The 23,072-nt window shown below is 44.8% G+C and overlaps 1 protein-coding gene across 5 annotated transcripts in view; it reads right to left on the bottom strand.

Moving 5' to 3' along the window:
* Positions 1-5,410: 5,410 nt before the first annotated feature.
* The window catches only part of LOC126516536 (uncharacterized), a 160,073-nt gene continuing 142,411 nt past the window's right edge, over positions 5,411-23,072 (bottom strand). For all 5 annotated transcript variants that reach the window (XM_055063945.2, XM_050166661.3, XM_055063947.2 and 2 more), the window contains one exon: positions 5,411-7,000. In XM_055063945.2, the coding sequence (XP_054919920.1) occupies positions 6,803-7,000 (198 nt within the window). In that variant the 3' untranslated portion in view covers positions 5,411-6,802. The remainder of the gene's footprint in view (positions 7,001-23,072) is intronic.

Raw genomic sequence — 23,072 nt, 5'->3', positions numbered from 1 at the left:
CGTGGACCATTTGGGAGTCACGCTAGACTCGATGTATGTCTTGTCTAAAATGTAAATAATGTAAATAAATCCTGTTCACCGAGTTCCTCTCTACGACCTTCAACTCCTTCAAATGGTGGCAGTGGCGAGATCGTCCGACGACTCCTACATCTGGTTGACAGCGGTGGGATCGTCCGACAACTCTTACACGACGCACTATAGCGTAAGCATCCATGTTAATTCTTCCGCATGCAAGTGCTTTTGTGGTGCTGCCTTGGGTGCGTTTCTGAATTTCTCATCTTGGGCTCAGATAGATCGCACCGTTTATTAAAAATTTACTGACGACAGACACCGCTGGCTTCTCGGCCGCAAGCGCAGCCTACAGCGACAGAAAAGTTTCCCGCGCTTCTCCGCCTGCCTTCCCCGGTTGCGCACGTTTTGTATTTTTCTTTCTTCTTTTTCTTTCCCCTCCTAGCTCCATACTGCGGTTAAGGCGGAACCGCATGGCGCGATTTCAGGCGCGATTGACGCGCGGATGGTGGGACGCGCGCGTCATTTTGACGCGTGCCCAGCATGATCCATCACGAAATCGCGCCGCCGCGTGCTGCTGCTCGGAGTAGAAAAAAACGCGTCGCGCGGCGCGTCCACCAATCAGAGTACAGGTAAGTCACGTGGCATTTGGTCACGTGGCATTTTTTTCCCCACCAGGTGGCCCTGCTCTCTGCGAATCTCAATAAGGAAATTAGAGAGGCCATCGAACAAAGACGGTGGGCATCTCGGGAACACAGAGAAGCAAAGAGGGCGCAGTTATCTCAAGAGGAAATAGGCCAAAAATGGGAATATTGTCGACAAAAGAAACAACAAGTGCAGGTCCTCGTCCAGGCTAAAATAAAGCAGTCCTCTGATCGCTGGCTGGCTGAAGTTCGCGATGCAACTAAAGGGGGGTCAAGAAAATTCTGGAACCATATAAGCTGGCTGGGTAAAGCTAATCACAGAAAACAGGAACAGATTCACGATGCCGAAGGAAATTGTTTAGAGGGAGATGACGCTGTGAACTACATTGGTTCACTTATAGCAGAGTCATTTAGGAAAGACGATAGGGTAATCGCCCCAAGTAAGGGAGCAACACAGAATAGCATAATAGAAAACAGCTTAGAACTGACCAATCTTAACTGGAAAAAGGCGGAAGCAAATGTTCCAAAATGCACGTCCGCGGGTATAGACGAAATTCAAATCAAGTGAATTAATGAACTTGGCCCAAGAAGCAAGGAAACGCTGATAAAAACATTGGAGGCAGTCATAACAAATAAGCAAATTCCGCACAGCTGGAAACAGTAAAATGAATTTGATCTATAAAGGGAAAGGTGATAAGAAGAACATAAAATCCTTCCGACCAATTACGATAACATCAGTTATATATAGGCTGGCGATGCAGGCGGTGAAATTAAAAATGCAGTCATGGGTAGAAAGTAATAGAATACTCGGAGAACTTCAGAACTGGTTCAGAAGTGGTAGGCGCTTAGATGATAGCCTGTTCGTGCTTACCCAGTGCATAGAAATAGCTAAGGCGGAAAATAGACCTCTGTATTTAGCCTTCCTGGACATAAGTGGTGCATACGACAAAGTGAACAGGGAACTCCTGTGGAACATATTAAAAGCTGAAGGTATCGGTCATGAGGTAATTGATTTTTTACAGGAACTATATCGAGAAAATAATCTTGAAATAACATGGGAAGTACTTAGTACATGACCGGGGTAGTTGGAGAAGTATGGGAGAGGCCTTTGCCCTGCAGTGGGCGTAACCAGGCTGATGATGATGAACATGGGAAGGAATTAAGAGTACGACAACTGTCGAGGTTCACAAAGGATTAAGGCAAGGTTGTCCTCTATCACCGTTGCTGTTCATGCTTTATATGATAAGCATGGAAAGAAGGTTACAACGAAGCAATCTAAGGTATAATCTGTCGTACAGATTAGGCGAAAAGGTTGTTGAGCAACGACTACCGGGTTTAATGTATGCGGACGATATTGTACTGTTAGCAGATAGCCAGGAAGATTTGCAAACTCTGGTTAATTACTGTGGGGATGAAGGAGACAGTTTAGGTTTCAGTTTTAGTGCAGCTAATTCCGGTGGGATGTTTTTCAAAGATACAACTGATCAGGAGCTTACAAGGCCATGAAATACCCCGAGTGGCCGAATACAAATATCTCGCGGTATGGATAAACAAAGGGCAGATGTACACGGAAAAGCACGAACAGTCTCTCATAGCAAAAGGGCGAAGAGATGCCGGGATAATGAAACATAAGGCATTGTGAGGGTACAACAGGTATGAGGTACTGAGAGGTATTTGGAAGGGAGTAATGGTGCCGGGGCTTACTTTCGGGAATGCGGTCCTGTGTTTAAGGGCAGAGGTTCAGTCGAGACTAGAAGTAAATCAGAGAGCTGTGGGAAGGTTAGCACTAGGTGCCCACGGGAAAACCACAAACGAAGCAGTACAGGGAGATATGGGCCGGGCATCGTTCGAAGCACGGGAAGCTCAGAGTAAAATCCTATACGAAAACCGTCTGAGGAAATTGGACGATAACAGGTGGGCAGCTAAGGTGTTTAAATACCTATACAGAAAGAGTGTTGACTCACAATGGCGGAAAAGAACTAGGAAGCTAACCAGTAAGTATGCCAGACATGAGGACGAAGAAAGACAGAGCATTAAACGACAGGTTAAAAATGCGGAAGGTAAAAATTGGATAAATTCAATGGAAAAGAAGCATAGTGTGGAACTATATCGATACTGGAAACAGCAGATCAGGAAGAAAGCGTTTTATGATAACTCAAGAGGCAGTGCCCTATTCTTTGAAGCTAGATCAGGATGTCTTAGAACGCGGAGCTATAAAAAGAAATTTAACGAAGAAGAAGACACATGTACTGTGTGTGGTAAATATGTAGAAACAATGGAACACCTCATACTAAAATGTGATGGTATCAAGCCCGATGTAGATGCGGCCACAGTCACCCTTCCCGAGGCCCTAGAGTTCAGAGATAATAATAGTCATGTAAATAAATATGCGGTGGAAATTAGCAAAAGGCGATTGGAGGATTTTGGTGGCTCAAAAGCAGAGAGGTGACATAAGGTTAAAAGGGTAGGAAGACGTATTTAAAGAAAATCGAGAAATTCAATACCACACATCACAGATAAAAATTAAAGGGAAAATAAAAATCTGAGCATGGTGGCAACTGCCATCGCCTCGTTTCAAAGGGGACGCTCCTACCTTCCATCCATCCATCCATCCTCGACGGAACCTCCTTGGCTATAGTGTACTAGAATAATGTTATTCTAGTACACTATATCCATGGCGGAATTTTTTTTTTCTCGGCAGAACTGGCGCGCGCGTCAAGGAAAACACGTGCTACCGTGATTTCGTTCGCGCATCGTGTTCACCTAAAATGAACAAAACAACCTTCAACGAGGCCCTAATAACTAAAGTGGAGAAGCGTCGCGTCTCATCGCTAATGCTGGCAAGACAATTTGCTAATAATATTACCAGTGTATGGAACTCGCTCTCTTCTCAACCATGCAGGCCGCACCCACATGTACCTCCTGACCCGCATTTTTTCTTGCTTCAGTATCAGCAATCGCCTCTTCTGCTCGGTAGTAAGCGGCCGACACTCCTTTTTATATGTGAAGTTCTAAACAAGCAGCGGCTTCTCAGCGCCTGCTGAGAAGCCGCTGCTTGGTCGCTGTTGTGAAAAACGCGCCATGCGGCTCCAGCTTTACCCGGCCACGCTACTCGGCCTTGGGCTCGGTCCTCCCTTCTTGCCCGCATTCTTCCCGGCCTCTGGACTATTTTTCTTTAGTTTTTTTTTCCCCCTATAGTCCGAGTCGCTAGAGGCTATATCGGCTTGTCGTTGGAAGTAGGCATGCGCGTTTACATTGCTTGTTCGTTCTCGCCCAGATTTCGCAATGAGGTCGCATTCTTTCTTGCATTTTTCACAGAGTACGTGCATAATTAGTATTTCTGCTTGCCACGGTTCATGCGAAAAAGACACCTCCTACCCAGTCGAACCGAACCAGCTGCGAACGAACCAGTTTAAAAGCAATGCAAAGCGTTTCACCAATGCGGAGAAACAAAAAATGCCGCCTTTTAGCGAAACGTGAGTTGAAACCAAGCAGCAGCACGAGCAAACTCATTAAAAAAGAATTTAAAAAAAGGTACAGAGTTGCAGTCTGGTACGTGCTTCGGCAGTGTGCATCAGTTGTGGCAGCATGCAAAATGCTTGTTATTACTGTAGTTATGTACTTGGTGCAATACATTTTATGCTGTCCAGCAAAAAAAAAAAAAATAAAAATACGTGGAGCCAAAGTTCAGTCGGCAACTAAAGCCGGCCCGATGCATTGCCGGCTTGTCGCACCGACGAGCGTTTGGCGCGCTCGGTGTTCAGTCGTGCTCTGACGGAGTGCCCAGCCCGCGCAGCCGGCCGCGTGCCGATGCAGCTGGAAGGAGACGTCGGGCCGACTGTTTTCGGAAGTCGGGTGGCCAGTGAAGCCGGCTGCCGACTACTTCCCAGCAATCGGCCAATCATTGGCAGTCTGCTAGGGTTGCTTGGGCCGGACGACGTTTGCGCCAGCCTAAATGCCATACCCTCTATACTCTAAAAAAAGTTTACACCCTTTGGGGCTTATTTTGCCCCCAAACAATAATCGTAATCTGCCTTGCTTGCGTTTTCTCTTGAAAACTCGGCGCACGCTACTCTCCTGTCGAGAATGCCGTATCAAGCTCATAACGCGCAATTGCTTTTCGTGACTGGGAAGTACCGAGCTCGCAGCGTTAAAGGAAACACGGGCAAGACAGATGACCATTATCGTTGTGAGACAAGATAAGCCCCAAAGGGTGTAAACATTCTTTAAGAGTGTTGTGGGACAAGATAAGCCCCAAAGGGTGAACACTTTTTTTAGAGTGTACACTTTTAAAAAAAAAAGTTTCTATCAAAACAGCATGTTCCACTGTATCATATGCTTTAGCAATGTCTAGTGTCAGTAGAGCAGTGTATTCCTTATGACGTCGTGCAAATTGTATTGCAACTCTTTAAATCGACAAGGCCCAGACAGAGCAGCCAGGCCTGAATAAAATTTGACAGGGACTAAGTGACTTCTAATTAAAGCAGTGATGTGGAGAAGAATGCTTTCAATTAATTTGAATAAAATGCACGTCACTGCAATGGACCTGATGTTATCTAAATGATACCCTCCCCTTGTTTTTAATACAACTTTATAGTGAATACAATGAATATCCCATTATATGTTGTTTTCATGTTCATTTCATCATGGTTTTCCTGTATGTAAGTATCATGCATGGATGTATAGAAGAAATGCTTCTGACAAGTGAAAGAGGCTGTGAGAAAGGCAAGAAACATTGCAACAACATAAGAGGAAAGTCAGTATAAAAAAACTTTATTACACACGAAAATAGTATGCCTTCTTTTGCATACCCTCGTGCCGCAAAAGATCACTGGATAATGTATATGCCCATGTGTGCTATGTTGCATATTTGTGATCTTTATCGCTGTTTTGTAAAGTTGTTTGATATCACTTTCATTCAAAGCCAATTTATTAGGAAAATCTTAGTTTTAGTAATAAAAAAGGTTTTAATTCATCACTGAAACAAAACGAAGGCAGCTCTTCTTGGCCTAACAAATACATTTATTTGGAAGCAATGGAAACAGTAAAATAACATAATAGCTAGAAATTAAAACTGAAAATGAGTGAGGTGAGGATTTTTGGTTGAGCTCTTACATGAAGAACATTTTATCACAAGCTAGTACAGTGCAGGCCAGGAGACGAACTCCTGTGATGAAACAGATATGTTTTAGCACGTTACTAATTTTGATATGTAGGGCTGTTAACATCCAAATGGTTGCTTCAATGGAAATAAAATACTCAAACAATTTTAAACGATTGTCTCAGAGAAAGTTCTGAGGATAGGATTTTTACGGGACATTTCACATAAAAATAACATGTTCAACATGGAACCATACCCGGAATCCCGTTTCACGTACTGCCTTTGGATGGTTGACTTTTCGTTTCCATACCATGTTCACAATATTGTACCTATGTAAGCATTTATCAACCATGAGTAATCACGCACAATGCTTGAGCACTCAGCTATAACAAGAAATGATATAGACATCAAGTTACAACAAGCTGTGTTGTGTGTTAAATGTAATAAAATTTACATGCCGATAACAATATCTGTGTTGTACCCTCTTGGTCTCAGCACTGCCTTCACCATGAATGACTCTTGGTTAAAAAGACAAACTACACTGCTCCCTTTAGTGTGTCAGCCTTGACTAGAAATAACTCTTCAGCCCACAACCACAACAAGGAATGGGCAATTAACATCAAGCTGCAATGGCGTGTTGAAATAAATGTGATATTACAGTTTAGAATGGAACACTTTCGACCTCCAGTTCTCAGTGTTGCCTCCCCACCCCGCACATAAATACCTCTCAGTTTGCCAATATTAACTATACTGCACTCCTTAAGTTGGCATATCAAGTGAAAGTGGTAATAACGATTCAGCCCTTGGTCACACAGGAAACAGTATACCGTAAACACTGAGCTGCGATGGAGACAGCACAATGTGCAAAATAAGTAAAATAATGTGTTTACAATGAATTGAAAATCCATTTTCAGTGCCTCCTTCACACGAATGACTGTGGTGTCAAAGAAGATCTCAAGTGTGTTGACTGGCGTCCCTGCTCTTGTCACTGGTTTATTTGCTAAGCTGCACAATCCACAATGACAGATCTGTCTGGATAATAGCGCATTTACTGGGTGGAGGACTTCAACTGCCACCCTGAAGCATGCAGCTCTATTAGCTCCAGCAAGACTTTGCGTGAGTGCTCCGATATCCCTGGCTTGAAGTAGGCATCATGCAGTTGACTCATCACTGCCTGCATCAGGTGTGGCTCAGCCTTCTCCATGGCCTTGCCGGCAACCGTCATTGCCGACTTCAGGCACTCCATCTGTGGACACAGGGTGAAAGTACAACTGGATTACAGGCATGAAGAGGTGCTTTGCGAACCCTTCCAGACTTTCATGACCGTGCTGCTGCTGTCTTGCTGAATTGTTCACAATCATAATAAGATATATTCATTACGGGTCCAAAGGTGGGACCGAAATTTGGTCACCCATTAAAGCGGCCCCAATGCTCTAACCATTAGGCCACAATTGCACGTATTGTTCCAATGCCAACTATGTCGCACTGCACAGAACATGTACCGTATTTACTCGAATCTAACGCGCACCTTTCTTTCAGTAAAACGGGTCCAAAAATTGCATGTGTGTTAGAATCAAGTACGACCCTAAATCCGCGTTAGCATATCACCATCGGCATTCAAAAAATGGCCGCCTCGTACGCGCTTCTAGCCTAGCTGCCATAGCTTCCTCCATGTGCATACCTCCATGTTGTAGGTGTAACCAGGCACTGGTGTAACCTAGTCTACTGCCTGTCTTCCCATTTTCTTCATTTATTCAATCAGCATGGAAGCACCGACTGCGAAGACACGCCAAGTCCACCACGATGCTGCATTTAAAAGGAAAGTTATCATTTGCGTGTCGACGGACGGAAATCGGGCCGCGTCATGGGCGTTTGGAGTTCCTGAAACTTGTGAGCAGGACTGGCGCAAGCAGGAGAATATTTTCGCCAGCGAAGCACCAAGGAAGGGTTTCAGTGGACTGAAGCAGGCCTGCTTCGCCGAAATAGGAGAGCTGCTCGCGGAATACGTGCAAGAGCAGCGAGTGACACAGAGACCTGTGTCGACCGATCCGCTCAAAGTACGGGCAATGCAGTTAGCTTTACAGAAAGGGCTAATGCGGTGTGACTTCAAAGCGAGCAGGTTCTGGCTACCAAATTTTATGAAAAGCAAAGGCTTTTCTCTTCAAAGGTGGACAGGGATATGCCCAAAATTGACCGAACAACATGAAGAGAAATCGCAGTTTTCAGTGGTACGTTTTGAAGCTTTCTCTCAACTAGCATGTGTAATGAAGATTGATTCATTAGACGCCACTGATTCCGAATTCCATTGTGGATTTCATAGCTCGTAGGCAACACGGCTAAGCTTGGCTGGTGAAGGCACATAAAGTTCTTTTGCTCAAAACTAAGTGCAACTAATTGTTTGCTGCTTACAGAATAACCGCTAACTTGTAATTAAACGCTAATACACGCAAATCAATATTACTATTCCTATCATAAAATGTTATATTTTATTTAAATATTTCTAATAGCTTTTGTTTGACGCCGCAGTGGCGCTGTCAGCGCAAGCCGCTATCCGCAACGCTAACACCCATAAAGCTCTTTGGCGCCCCTATTCTAAGACTCTCCATTACTGGAAATTAAATATGCAAGTGTTGTATACAAACCAATAGTTTTTTACCGAACTAGCAACATCCTTCAGTTACTATATCATCCCCAAAGTACAAATAAAAATGATGACGTGACCTTGCGACAGAACGCCGCGCGTCCATTGGTCTCCCTCGTGCTGCAACATTCCACTCTTTCTCCGAGTGACATCACCTTAACGTAACAGCCAGACCGAACTGGTTCCAAAGCGAACCGTTACAGAATACGGCTACAGGTGCCACCTTGACCAGCGCATCAAGGACAAGCTGGCTGCTTGCAACACAGACCTTGTCGTGATACCCGGCGACATGACATTGCAGCTCCAGCCGCTTGATGTTTGTTTGAACAAGCCAGTCAAAGATAGAATTCGGGTGCTCTACACCGAATAGCTTGTCAGTGGCTGCCACGAATTCATGCCCGCCAATGAAATGAAGCGTGCCTCACTGCAGGACTTTGCTGGATGGGTGAAAGATGCATGGTGCATGATCCCGTCTGCCATGGTCAACAAGGCCTTTAAAAAGTGCGAGATTTCGAATGCCATAGACGTCACTGAGGATGAAATGCTTTGGTCTGTTGATAGCGATAAGGATAGAGTTGTCCGACAGCGACGACGAGTGATATCTACTGCCCCACGCAACTCGTACCAGCGCAGTGGAAATCTTGGTGGCATGGTACAGCACTTCCATTTGTGTTTTTATTCATCGCAACTTTAGTGTACAGTATTGGGAATAAATCTGTTTTTTTTTTTCCAAATGAGAGAAAATAATATTTCTATATGAAAGCACGAGGTGCGTGGTATTGTACTCTTTTTTTTTTTGGTCATGGAAAACGGGTGCTCGTTACAATCGAGGTTTTCATTTCCTTTATTTTTTGGTCACGGAAAACGGGTGCTCGTTACAATCGAGGTTTTCATTTCCTTTATTTTTTGGTCACGGAAAACGGGTGCGCGTTACAATCGAGGGCACATTAGAATCGAGTAAATACGGTATGTGAAAGCACATGCACATGTGCCACTTTCCTTTGTGACAAAGAGACGGGAATGAAATGGCCAATTTTATAGCATCCTATTAACTGTTTCATGAAAGCTTCACTTCACATAGATCCCAATATGCGAGTTGGATCTGCACAGTTTTTTTGATAGTGCAATCAAGATCTGTATAATGAAATCAACAAGAAGAGGAACCGAGAGGCCCAACATTTCATTCATAGTCATAACCATATAAAATCAAGAAAAGCATAGGGGAAGTTATTTGTAGTTTCTTAACTGAAGTGTAGAAATGATAACTTAAAGGGAACCAAAAGTAAACGAAAAAACAACTTTTTGGTGGGTGGAGTCAAACTCAGAACCTCTGCTTTACGTGTGCATTGCACAACCAATTATGCTAAGGCGGTGGCTGTTCCCACGTCCACATTTTTGGTTATTTGTGTGTGTTTGTTAGATGCAAGTCACAGCTGACAATACTTTTGTTGTATCCAATATTTGTTGCAAGCATATATATACTTGTTATGTAATATTATTGGCTTCAAAAATTTTAGTTTGCATAATTAGATTTAATAATTCGTTATATCCATATATGTTTTTCAATCAAACCTTAATACAAAATGGATACAATGATTTATAAAATAATAGTAAACATAAAATGTTTCTCGGCAGTGTCAGTACGACAAAAATACATGCTTATAATAAATATTGGACATAACAAAGACATTTTTTTCTTCATTGTGACTGTTTTCACGAAGTTCGACTGTATATAAAGAAAAAAAGAGAAAATGTACAATAAAAGTTGCAAAGATAGAAAATAGGAGGACACAGCTATGCATGACGATACTAAATAAATGAAAGTATTTTGTGTGTCCCTTGTATATACATTGTTCTCTTAGAATTAAATGATGCCATTGTGCACACATGAAAGTCCAGTTGGTATCTGAATAATACAACCAATCCACGGGTGGCTTCACACTTTTGCCCTGAAGCTGTTGCTTAGGCCACTGCTGGCACTTCCAATAGAACATGCCATGCTCCTTGACAATATCAGGTCAGTGATATCAGTAATTATCAATTACTCCGTGAAACAGTGCGCACAGAGAAAGTTCACTGATCATTTAAACTAAATATCTAAGCACAGCCAGAATAAAGTTGGGTTTGATTCGGCACATCTAGGTTACTTCAATCAGCAAGGAATGCAACATATACAGAGAAGTGGACTGTGCAACAAAGGTTACTCTGGCCCTGTACACTACATTATGGAAACACTTGATGGATAGTCATCTTGAACCACTTGCCCAAACTCAGTCATTTACCTGATGCCTCAAGTTGTCCTTTTGTTTTTAGTAAATGCATGTAACTGAACATTGCGCAAGGGCAGCTGCAATAACTCAATGAGCACATATTGTAATATATTTCAATCTGAGAGGAGCACCTTTTACTTGCTGTCGTGCGTCATTTGAGGTCTACAATCAATGAGAAACATGGTTACGGTAAAATAGAACAGGGAACCTCCTAAGGTTAACGCTTCTGTACAGTAAAAGCTCATAAATTTGAATTCCGCGGGGATGCTATGAAAATTCGAAATATACAAAATTCGAACTAATGAAAGTCAGAGAAAAGAAATCGCTCGGTTAAGGCGCGTATATAGTCTGACGTGGCGTGAGCACGCGCGCACACGCTACGTCACGTTGGCGTGAACAACGTCTATACTTCGAAGCACTGGCGCAGCCAACGTAACCGAACGCGGCCAGCGCGCCCGACGTCGAGATGGCTCTTGCTCCATCCACGTGTTTGTCTGCTGACTGGGGCGGAGAAAAAAAATGTCGCAGTCTCGCGCGAAAAGCGAAGCATCGATTGGGATAGAAAATTAGTAGATAGCTATACGAAGTAAGGATAGTAGTTTTATCGGCCGTATAAACTTGTAAGCATTCGCTTACTAAATAAATTAACAAGCACGGTGTCACGCACACACAGGTAAGCATGAACGCATCTCGCTCGATGACCGCGGAAACTTGCTGAAAAACGCTGGAGTTAGGACACGCAGCAGTAGCAGCGAGCGAATTGACGTTCGTACAGCTCTCGCTTCAACGCGAACGAAACGTAGAAAGCACATCGCATATGAAGCTACCGGCACAACGCGCACTCTGCAAACATCGCAGATCGCTTTGAAGATGAGGCCCACGCGGGCGCGCACTTTGGCCACGTCGCAGATCGCTTTCAAGAAGTGGGCGCCGCATGGCCGCGCCGTAAGCAGCAGCCGCCGAAGATCGTCCCCCCCGTCCCTCCCTCGCCTCACCCCCCTGCCTCGCGCACGACAAGAGAGGGCACGCTCCGCCTCACCTTCCCCACTTGCGCACGCGAGATTGAGCCGTGTTCGCCGGCTCACCCTGGCATGCTCGTACACAAAGAACACGGCACGCGGCGACGGTGTTATCGTCCTTGCCGCTGATCGAAAAAGCAAAGCTGCGCGACCCGCGCGGCGACGCCAGCGTGCTCCCGCGCACTAGCACTCTCCCTATCCACAATGATGCGGAGTTCGAATTATCGGTGACGGTGCGGATTTCAGTGTGAATAAGCGGGATGTGTTACATATTGCTTTCAATGCATTGTTGGTCGGACCGCGGCGACTACTTCGAATTATCCGAAATTTCGAATTAACAAGTAGTGAATTAACTAGCTTTTACTGTATTAGCAAACCAGTGAGTCTGCTTGGTATAAGCACACTTGAGTGGTCGCCCCGATTGCCTGGCTCAGAGTGGGTATAATGCACTCACTTGAAATTGAAGCTAGTGGACCCTCATACAAGCTGAATGTGTGCCACGCTCTCAGAGTGGGCATAAAAGGATAATGTACTAATGAATTAGGGACCTTTCCTCCATTGTAGGCCAAATGATTCTGGAGTGTAAATGACTGGCTGGATCGCGCAAATAAGAAAAAAGTTGAAAAGCAGCACGACAAGGTTCTACTGTGATCCTCTCTGTAAAAAAATGTGGTCCGGCTTCGAAACTTCAGGTACTTTGACAGATAAAATCTTTTTATTGGCATCAAACTCCATCCTATCATTCAGTTATTCCCAACCAAATAGATATATGTTGAATGCTCACCTCTGATTACTTTTTACTGTCTTGCGAAGCTGAATCTTGGGTTGCAGTTCTCATTGTTAGTTCAGTGCTCATAATTTTTGCAGGCACTTTTGGTCCAATTTTCTTTTTAAAAAAAAGTGCGCATTAGAATCGAGTGAATACCATAATCAGACATTGTGAGCTATGGTTATCGCTTGAAAATCTTCCTAAGGCAGGCCCTAAATAGGCGTTTTCGACAGGATATTTTTTCGACATGTGTTCCAACACATTCACTGTCCCATAAGCTCCGTCAAGACATACACTGCCATTAAAGGGGTCGATATCGGGGTCACCATAGGGGTCAGGCACGTGTGTGCTGACTGGTCAAGTTCGAATTATCCTGTGAAGGCCAATTTTAGGATCGAAGTAACGAAAGTTTGGGTCCATATACATGCATGCACACTGGCCAGAACATTCGGTAAGGTTAAACTAAGCAGTATGTATTGTAGGCTTCCATTAGTTAAACTCGACGGAAGTCTAAAGTACATATTGCTTAGCAATAAAGAACGGACTACACCGCATCATAAAGGAACAAGACTGCTCAACCTAAGAAGTATTCAAATCTTTTTTGCTCCAAAATAGACCAAATATGAGAGATTATGCTTCAAAATTTGTGATGTCAAGGTGTGACGAATGGTGCACTAGCTTCAGCACAAAGTTCAAGAAAGGGAAGTTTAGGCACTAATTTCTCCAGTGATAAACATTTATTGCCGATTCTTCAAAATAGAATTTTTAACGAATATACAATACCAGCCATAACTAATTTAGTGTTCAGTGCGCCCTTGACCCAGAAAGCCAGAATACGGATGACTTCGTCTTGCCAAGGGGGATGTCCACTTTTCAGCTCAAGAGCCCACTTCATCATGGATATTTCACCACTTTTGAATGGCCCATGAACAGAAACTGCCAGAGGGTGATGTTTTTTCACACCATAGAAGGCAGTAGCTGCTCTATCGTCAGTGCTCTTTTGAGTAAGATTTTTCACAGTAGGTGGCAGCAGGTAATCCTTATGTACTGGGGCCACCGTTTGAATGAAAATTTCCCTAGGCTTGAGACAAAGATCGCATCCGTGTGGAGTGCCATGCTTTCAGTGCTACTATACCGCCGAGTCTTCAATACTTTGAATGGCATCAATGGATGAACACAGCAATTCAAAGCTATTTACACTTTATATTTCCACCAAGTTCCAAAGAGAGAAGTGGGTGGCTCACAATTGTAAATTCAAAGCTCTTCTTTGACATAGTACAAGGGTTACAGAGATCCCTAAATATATATATTAAACATGCTCTTAAAGCATTTAAAATGATTAAAATTTACCTTGTTGATACCATTTACAATCAGAATTTTGGTTTCAGCTATTTGGTTACTTGTACCTCAGGTACACGCCACTTGCACCAGCTACTTGCACAATTACTTGCACCAGATATGCAAAGAACAAAGAAAACCGGGCTAGGAATTTTTAGCAGCGCCAAGGTAAACGTAGTGCCCGTCGAACCACGACTAAATTGCCCGGCTGGAAAGAGCAAGCAGGACTTTGCGGAGTAGACTGTGCTTGGTGGTGCAGTATTGTTATCCGAGCTCGGAGGCAAGCCTGGTGCAGGGTCCTGCTGAAGTCTACTTTTGCAGGGCGTTCTTGTAGATATGTGTCAAAGCCACAAAGGTGTTCTTGCAGTAACCTTGGCGTCCACCTGTAGAACAGCTGAAACAGCGTGGTGCGAGGCACTCATGTTCTGAAGCGCACTGAGGCAGCAATTGGCATATTCAACAGGGTTCTCGTTTCCTATGGGGTCGGATTGTAGAAGAACCGCCCAAGGCCAAGACCGCTGGCATCACTATGGATGATGCTAGAGATGTCCTCTTGATAGTGTGCAGGGGTCGAGGGTGTCGTCAGGACACCTTAATGTTCCGGAAGGCTGATTCCTGGTTGGGGCCCCAATGCTACTCCTGATTTTTCAGAAGTTCATTGATGGGTGCAGCGCGACCAGCAAAGCTAGGGACGAAACAGCAGTAGGAAACGGAGCCCAAAAAAACTTAAAACTTGTTTGGCCCTGGTAGGAGGCGGAACGTTAGAATTTGAGTGTCACTCGAATGAAAGCAGACTTATCCCTTCAAGCATTATGTACCCATAGAACAATTGCACTGTTATGTCTGACACACAAATACATTCATGGCACAACACAATACAAACTGCCCCTTGTAGCCCAATACGTACTTCTAGGAGTCTTCATAATCGTCTCAGCCTCAAGCAAATGTTTGGTAGAACCAAAGCTTTCAATTCCTCAGTGCTGCCACAAGCCATTGCACTCTGGAATTATCTTCCTGATAGCCTTGTCTCCATCACTAACCATGAAACATTCCGCGAGAATTTGTACACTCACGTCTTGTAAAGTTGTGTGTTAAGTATTGTATAAAATCTTTATAGTCATTAACATTCATTTGTTCCTGCTGATGCTTTATGTAATTTTCTTGTACTTCCTCCCCCATCACTCAATGTTCCTGCTGGAGCCAGTGGTGTATTTACAAAGAAATAAAGCTTGTAGCTTTGAAGGGTCAGGATTGATGCCGTGGACACTCTTAACATGACACAAGTAGGTAACTTTTAAGTAGCCAAAGAACACTTTGAAGGCTTTACGCGGAGCCCACCTTCGTCAAAAGGACACAAGATGAGCTCCAAACGCCGTTGGTGTTCATAAAATGTGGGAACCTAAACGATGAGGTCATCCAAATACAGTGATCGAGCCTTTTACGTGTCCAAGTGCTCGATCCATTAGTCGTTGGAAAGTTGCAGGTGCATTAGAGTGTCCAAAAGGAAGGCAGTCAAAATGGTACAGGCCGTCTGGTGTGATAAAAGTAGTTTTCTCCCCATTGTTCTCCTTGAGCCTGACCTGCCCGTAGCCAGATAGGAGGTCAAGTGTAGAGAAAAATCTGACCGTGTGAAGCCGATCTAAGGCATCATCGAGGCGGAGAAGAGGGTATACATCCGGCTTGGTAATGCTGTTTAAGTGGCGATAGTCTACGCAAGATCGTGTAGTGCGTTCCTTCTATCTCACGAGAACTACTGGGTAAGATCAAGGACTGAATGAGCGGGTTATGATGCCACGCTGTAACATATCTTCCACTTGAGTTGCAATTTCAGCTCATTCAGAAGCAGAAACATGATGAAGATAGTGTCGAATGGGTGCATGGGAGTCAGTGTTGATTTTGTGACAAAGTACAACCAAGTTCGTTCGGTGATAACACCAAGCACCTTCGAAATTTCAACAGCAATGCATGGATATTGGACTTCTTGGATGATGTCAGGTTTGGGCCGATGGAATACATTCCAGTCGACGGAGTCATCGCCACTCTCTGGAGTACAGTGTTGCACTGTTACAAGGATAGAGCAGGGCTGAAGGGCTGCCCCGGATGGCAACACAGTTCCAGATTGTGGATGCAGCGGGCTGGCTGTCTGATAGGTTGAACACCACGACAGTAAATGCAGATATGGAGGAGCGCAGTAAACAGCGTGGGACAGCGAATCCACTTCTCGGTCGCAAGCAGACAGTGCAGTCAACAAAGACACTCGCATCTAAGCATGCGTTCATGTCGCAATGAACAGGTACCCACGCAGCAGAAGACAAGGGTACAGTTACCATAGATGTTGCCAGCACAGGAACAGAAAGCGGTGGTGGTGGGCAAACATATTCATTTTTGCGAGCCTTCGATAGACGCACGGTCATTAGCACACATATCCATGTTGAGAGGGCCCATACCCTTGTACGAAGGTAAAACAAATACTTACGTAATGACGAAGTGCCATTGCTCAGAAAGGAGTGAGCTCCTGCAGCCGCGTGGTGCCAACTTAACGATAGAGTGCACACACGAGGACAGCACTTTATTTGTAACTGTGTTGGCTGCCAGGTTAAGTGCCGGATCGTGAGGGAGCAACCCTATTATGCACCCAGCATGGTTGAAGCTTATGCGTGCGCTCAGTGTTGAGTGCCAGTTGCAGCTCAAAATGAAGGGTGTGCAGAGGTGTTGCACTGAAATAATTGGCACAGTTACACTTTTTCCAAAAGCAGTCACAGTCGCTGAGATTTCACCAAGGGATGGAAGACAAGTTTCGTCAGCTAGGAGGAGGCTGGCTGGTGCAACCTTAGCCATCTTCAGATGGCACTGAATGGGTAACAAATTTGGTGTCATGAAATTAAAAGCTGCACAGGTGTCCACTAAGGCTTCAACGTTTACCAGTGGCTCACCTAGCTGGACTTCCAATCTGGGCATACCTGTAAACGGATCCAGTGACAGGAAAGGGACTTGACTTACGTGGGGTCCTGCCTTCGGTGGCCCACGGTAAGTTTTCAAACGAAGGGGTACGACCCACACAGTCTCAACTGTAATGGTCGATTTCGTTGCACTGATAGCAGCGCATGGTTGGAGAGTGCTCACGGTATGTATCGGAGCGACTAGCTTGGCCTGCTCATGCATGTCGATATGGAAGAGCGCGGGCATGGGGCACTGCAGTGGAGCGTTCCACTATGTGAGCCTCCAAGCAAGAGGTAAGGCAGCGTGAACTGTAGATGGGCAGGTGAGGCGGACAAAGCGTTGAACGTTGAGCTCAGTGATGACGTCGATGAAGGCTTTGGTAGCAATGAAGTTGGTGGTGGAGTTTGGACAGCCAGCCAGGGCCTTCCACAACAGATCCTCGACATGAGCAGCGAGCTCTTGCAGGCTGTAGTGGCCCTGTTACACTTGCTGTAATTTTGTAAGATGTAAGTGCTGAAGATGGGCATCACCACAGCAGGACTCGAGTGCAAAGACGAGACTTGCGTATGTGGAAAAGACGGATTCTGGTAGGAAATCCAGAAATTCAGCGGCATTAGAATGAAGCTGAGTCACAAGGATTTGAGCTTTGTGGTGAGGTGACCAGGAATGTAGAGCAGTGACAGACTCAAGCTGCATGTGAAAAGCAGACCATGATGTGGAACCGTGAAACGCAAGTGGTCTTGCGAAGAGTCCCTGACATTGCTGCGTGAAGGTATTGGAAAGGGAGATTAAGATGCTGACACAGGTGCAGCTTGATCAGTGGAAGCAGGCCACGCAAGGCTTGAAACACGCGTGGTGAGACCGACGATTCGACTCCTCGCAGAATACATAAGCTGGACAAAACAGCTCTCAACGGAGAGCAGTTGCTGGAAAAGGCATGCTTCAAAAGGGTCCAGGAGAGCCGCTAGGCTAGGCACAAGCTGACTGCGAGTGGAACCCGAATCTGCAGGAATTAACACAATACAAAGCTATTTACACTCTATATTTCTACAAAGTTCGAAAGAGTGAAGTGGGTGGCTCACAAGAGTAAATTTAAAGCTGTTCTTTGATGTAGTACAATGGTTAAAGCTAAAAATTTCGACAGAACTGCCTGTCATGTTGGGAAATTGATTAGGACTTTCTGACTGACTCCAACCAAATAAGTGAATTTTATTAGCTCGACGTTTCGGAGCCCATTTGGCTCCTTTTCAGGGGTTATTCTTTGGGGAGAGTAGAGGGGAGAGTACGGAAGGTGGGGGGAGCGAAAGGGTGAGATGGCGGCAGTGGTGCTGGCCTGCTGGGATGACCGGTACTGGGGGCCCTTGACCTGCGAGAGTGCTGTTGAGGGGAGGGGGGCGGTACGGGGGAGCGCAGACGTTTTGGTGTTGAAGACCTCGAGCGGGAATCTACCTGGCTGGGCATCCTTCTTTGCGTCATGTCGCCAAGGCTATGGATATACGCTGAGGGTAGGTTGGCCTCCACGCGGTTTATGTTAACCCCCGTATTATGAATGTGCTATGACTCCAGTAGTAGTCTTCTTCACGAATTTGTCTCTGTTTGAAGGATTTAGGTTTCTTGGAAAGCAATTTTGTGGGCGGCATCTTCAGAATGTTTAGCGACGGCGCTGCGTACACGGTTGTTCTGACGTCATTCTCGTGTTGTCTGATTCTCTTTTAGATTTTTGGTTTCCTCGATGTACGATGCCAGACAGTCGGCACAGCTGATTTTGTAGATGATGTCTTGAGCTTTTTCTTTTGGTGGATGATATCTTGGTTTAGGGAGGAGGATAGTGAAAGTGTTTATCGGTTCGTGCGCAACTTTGAGGCCTTCTTTTTTCAATATTCGGCTGAGAGCTTCGCTGGTATCTTTGACGTATGGGATGGACACTCGTTTCCAGGGTAGGGGAGAAGTCAACGGTTGAAGGTCCCGTAGTTTGTTTATTTTTTTTTGTCATCAGGTTGTTTTTCGAATGAAATCCTCTGTGTAGCCATTCCTTTTAAGTTCGTTGAGAACCTTTCTCTCTTCTTTCTTTTGATCTGATTCCGATAAGGAATGAGTTTCAGCTCTTTTGAATAAAGAATTTACAACAGACGCCTCATGGTTTGCCGGATGGTTTGATTCAAAGTGAAGGTAGCGGCCCTTGTGGGTAGGTTTTCGGCAGACTGAACATTTAGAATGTCGTCTGTTCATGCTCATATGTGAACTGTATATCCGGGTCTATGGAGTTTGAGTGTCTCTGCAGGTTTTCGACTTGCCCAATCTTTACGATGCAGAAGCAATCATATACGTACCTGAAGAAGACTTAGTTTCGGGGAAAAGGTACTCAGCTCTTTCCTCGATATTCTCCATAGTCAAGTTAGCCATGGCAACGAAAATTGATGACCCCGTGGGAGTTCCTTAAACCTGTCTGTAGTAGCTGCTTCGGAAGGTGAAATAGGTATTTGACAGGCACAGCTCGAGAAGGCGGCAGATCTCGTCTACACTCAAGGGGCTTCTCTCGCTGTGTGTATCGTCGCGTTCCAGGGCATCCCTAGTTGCTAAAATAGCCAACTTAATGGGTACTCTGGTGAACAGAGAGATCACATCAAAAGAGATTAGGCATTCACCATCTTCGATACACACTTTTCACGTGAGTTTGATGAAAATCTCAGAGTCGCACACGTGGGATACTGTTCTTCCGGTGAGTGGTGATATAATCTGGTGCAAGTACATGGATAGTGATCGCAGTGGGGAACACGAAAAGTCTGCGATTGGCTGTATGGGGATTACGATGGAATTTTGGTAAGCCGTAAAAAGCTGGGGTGCATCCATTCCTACACATTACTTTAGGTAGAGATTTCGAGAATTTGAGTGGCTGCAGAATATTTCAACCACCGTCTTATTCAGCACCAATTGGGTTCTCGTAGTGGGGTCCTTCTTTAGTTTCCTATCGTCTTGGCTGTTAAGTAGGGCGGACGCCTTTTCCTCGTAGTCCTGTATGTTCAAAACAACAGTTGAGTTCCCCTTGTCTGCCGGTAGGATTACAATGCTTATATCTCCTTTCAGTATTCTCGGTGCTCTCACTTTCTCGACAGACAAGTTTCATTCTCTTCTGCAGTTGTTATTGGACCTTATTATGCCGACTTCTTTCGGTCTGACCTGTTCCCACACTTTGGGGCACGGTTGCTGGATGCCGCTCTCAAGGGCGGCGATCATCTTGGGGAGGGGTGGGTTATCTGTGGTGACATTGAATTTGTGACTTTTTGCCAGGGTTGAAATTTCTTCGGTCGTGAGCTCCCTGGATGATAAATTGGTTACTGTGTGTTTGTTTACCACTCCTGATTCCTCGGTTTCGTTGATTAGGGAAGAGAGTTCCTTCTGCATTTCACGGTGCTCCATTTCCTTTGAGGACGCGACGGCCTTTGTAAACGAATCAATTGACGAAAAGAGATGGGGTACCTGGTGTTCAAGCTGTCTTCTGGTGTCAATTTTTTTCTTCCGAATCACCGTGTGACACTCATGTATACGTGCTGTCACCAATCTTTGCTAGGCCTTGTTGATGATGTCCCGGCCTTCTAGTGTGTGAATCGTTTGGTGTAGCTGGACACTTTGTGGCACGACGTTTTTGTCTTTGCATTTTCGGGTGAAGTCTAGGTGATTCTTGAAGGTGGATGTTCTTTTCATGGCTTTTATTTTTTTTTTCTTTGCAGGTTGCACTGCCTCTAGTCCGAAGTCTGCACGTATGGACTTGGAGCTAAACATTTCGGCAGAATTGCCTGTCTGGCTGGGAAATTGATTAGGACTTTCTGACTGACTCCAACCAAATAAGTGAATTTTAGGTGCGGAGAAAATGTGCACTCGCCAAGAATAAAAGAAAAACAAAGAACATGCTTCCTTGCCAGACGATCAGTTTTCGTCGAACACTTGAATAAGTGAATTTTATTAGCCCGACATTTCGGAGCCCATTCGGCTCCGTCTTCAGGGGTTATTCTTAGCGGGTGGCGGTGAACAGATCTTAAAGGGTCTCTTGTAAAAAAGGAGGGGAGAGTACAGAAGGTGGGGAGACACTTCCCAGACAGGAAGGGGGGCGGGAAGTGAAAGGGTGAGATGGCTGCAGAGGTGCGGTTGACTGGGACTATCGGTTCTGGGGGTGCTTGACCCGCGAGAGTGCCCTTGATGGGGGGAGGGAGGGGGGTCACCGGGGAGCGCAGACGTTTGGTGTTTGTGACCTCGAGAGGGAATCTACCTGACTGGGCGTCCTTTTCTTCTTTTTGTCATGTCGCCAAGGCCATGGATATACACTGAGGGTAGGCTTACAAGGGTTAGAGAGATCCCTGTGCGTTTTAAACATGCCTTAAAGCATTTAACGTTATGAAAGTTTAACTTGATTCCATTTACAATCAGAAGTTTGGTTTCAGCTATTTCGTTACTCTTACTTCAGGAATTCAACAGCACAACACATCCGCAATGAACATATCTCTGCTAGAATGGGCACTAATTTCCTACCAAATTTGATTCAGAACAATCATTTGAATTACATGCAGCCACTATCACTCATTCTTGTGGTGAATATACAGACTGCAAGAAAAAGAAAGCATGAATGCCAAATGACCTATAACACTGTGCATTAGCTAAAATATATTTGCAAAGAGTTGTCAAAAAAAGAAAGCAGTTCCTATAAGCTTATATAGAACAGACACCAACGGAATGTTATAACATGCTTCACCCTTCTCCTTAATGGAATAGGCCTCTGTCACTTTCTCTTAGGTTTATCTTTACCACAGCCCACCAATTTCGTCCAAGTGAGCTTTCAATAACACCAACATTTCCTGTAATGTGTGACTGTTGGGCTGCTAATGCCATATCGATCAACCTAGCTATGAACATTAAAATTCGTAAAGACATACTCATGGACAGAGCAAGGGAGCAGCACTCATTCTTGTTGCTATTTGCCCTGAGCACACACCTTGCTCAAAGCCTGTTTGGGGTCTTGTATTATAGCCACAAAAAGGCAGTGCAGGTACCACTGCACAGGCCTTATGGAAGTGGCCAAGGAAGTTTTTAGAGCAGCGCTGGGAACAGCGAATTTGGCACATTGGAGCAGGTTTCATACATGAATTGCCCGTTTTGGAACAGTAAATACATGTTTTGGAGCAGCTTGGTAAATGTCAATATGAGTGAATTACAGGCATACGAAGAAAAGCCACTTTGCAGAACCACTGTTGGGCTATGGCAGAACAGTTCTGCGGAAGACTGCAAGGCAAGCAAAATTCATGACAGGGAAAAATTGTTCTCCACCTGACTGTTGCATCAAGCTTCAAAGGAAATCCATCCAGGTTTCTCGGAAACCACTATTAAATTACATACTGTATAAGCCTACTAAATGTGGCCAAGAAAAAAATTAACCGAGACCTTTCTGTGAACAGCACTCACAGTCTGTGTTGATCATCATCATAATAATAATAATCATCATCATCAGCCTGGTTACGCCCACTGCAGAGCAAAGGCCTCTCCCATACTTCTCCAACTACCCCGGTCATGTACTAATTGTGGCCATGTTGTCCCTGCAAACTTCTTAATCTCATCCGCCTATCTAACTTTCTGCCGCCCCCTGCTACGCTTCCCTTCCCCCTTGGAATCCAGTCCGTAACCCTTAATGACCATCGGCTATCTTCCCTCCTCATTACATGTCCTGCCCATGCCCATTTCTTTTTCTTGATTTCAATTAAGATATCATTCATTCGCGTTTGTTCCCTCACCCAATCTGCTCTTTTCTTATCCCTTAACATTACACCCATCATTCTTCTTTCCATAGCTCGTTGCGTCGTCCTCAATTTAAGTAGAACCCTTTTTGTAAGCCTCCAGGTTTCTGCCCCGTACGTGAGTACTGGTAAGACACAGCTGTTATACACTTTTCTCTTGAGGGATAGTGGCAACCTGCTGTTCATGATCTGAGAATGCCTGCCAAATGCACCCCATCCCATTCTTATTCTTTTGGTTATTTCAGTCTCATGATCCGGATCGGCGGTCACTACCTGTCCTAATTAGATGTATTCTCTTACCACTTCCAGTGCCTCGCTACCTATCGTAAACTGCTGTTCCCTTCCGAGACTGTTAAACATTACTTTAGTTTTCCGCAGATTAATTTTTAGACCCACCCTTCTGCTTTGCCTCTCCAGGTCAGTGAGCATGCATTGTGATTGGTCCCCCGAGTTACTAAGCAAGGCAATATCATCAGCGAATTGCAAGTTACTGAGGTATTCTCTATTAACTCTTATCCCCAATTCTTCCCAATCCAGGTCTCTGAATACCTCCTGTAAACA

The sequence above is a fragment of the Dermacentor andersoni genome, chromosome 1 (genome assembly GCF_023375885.2).
Source record: "Dermacentor andersoni chromosome 1, qqDerAnde1_hic_scaffold, whole genome shotgun sequence".
NCBI classification, from domain to species: Eukaryota; Metazoa; Arthropoda; class Arachnida; order Ixodida; family Ixodidae; genus Dermacentor; species Dermacentor andersoni.
This window is presented reverse-complemented; position numbering and strand designations above follow the sequence as displayed.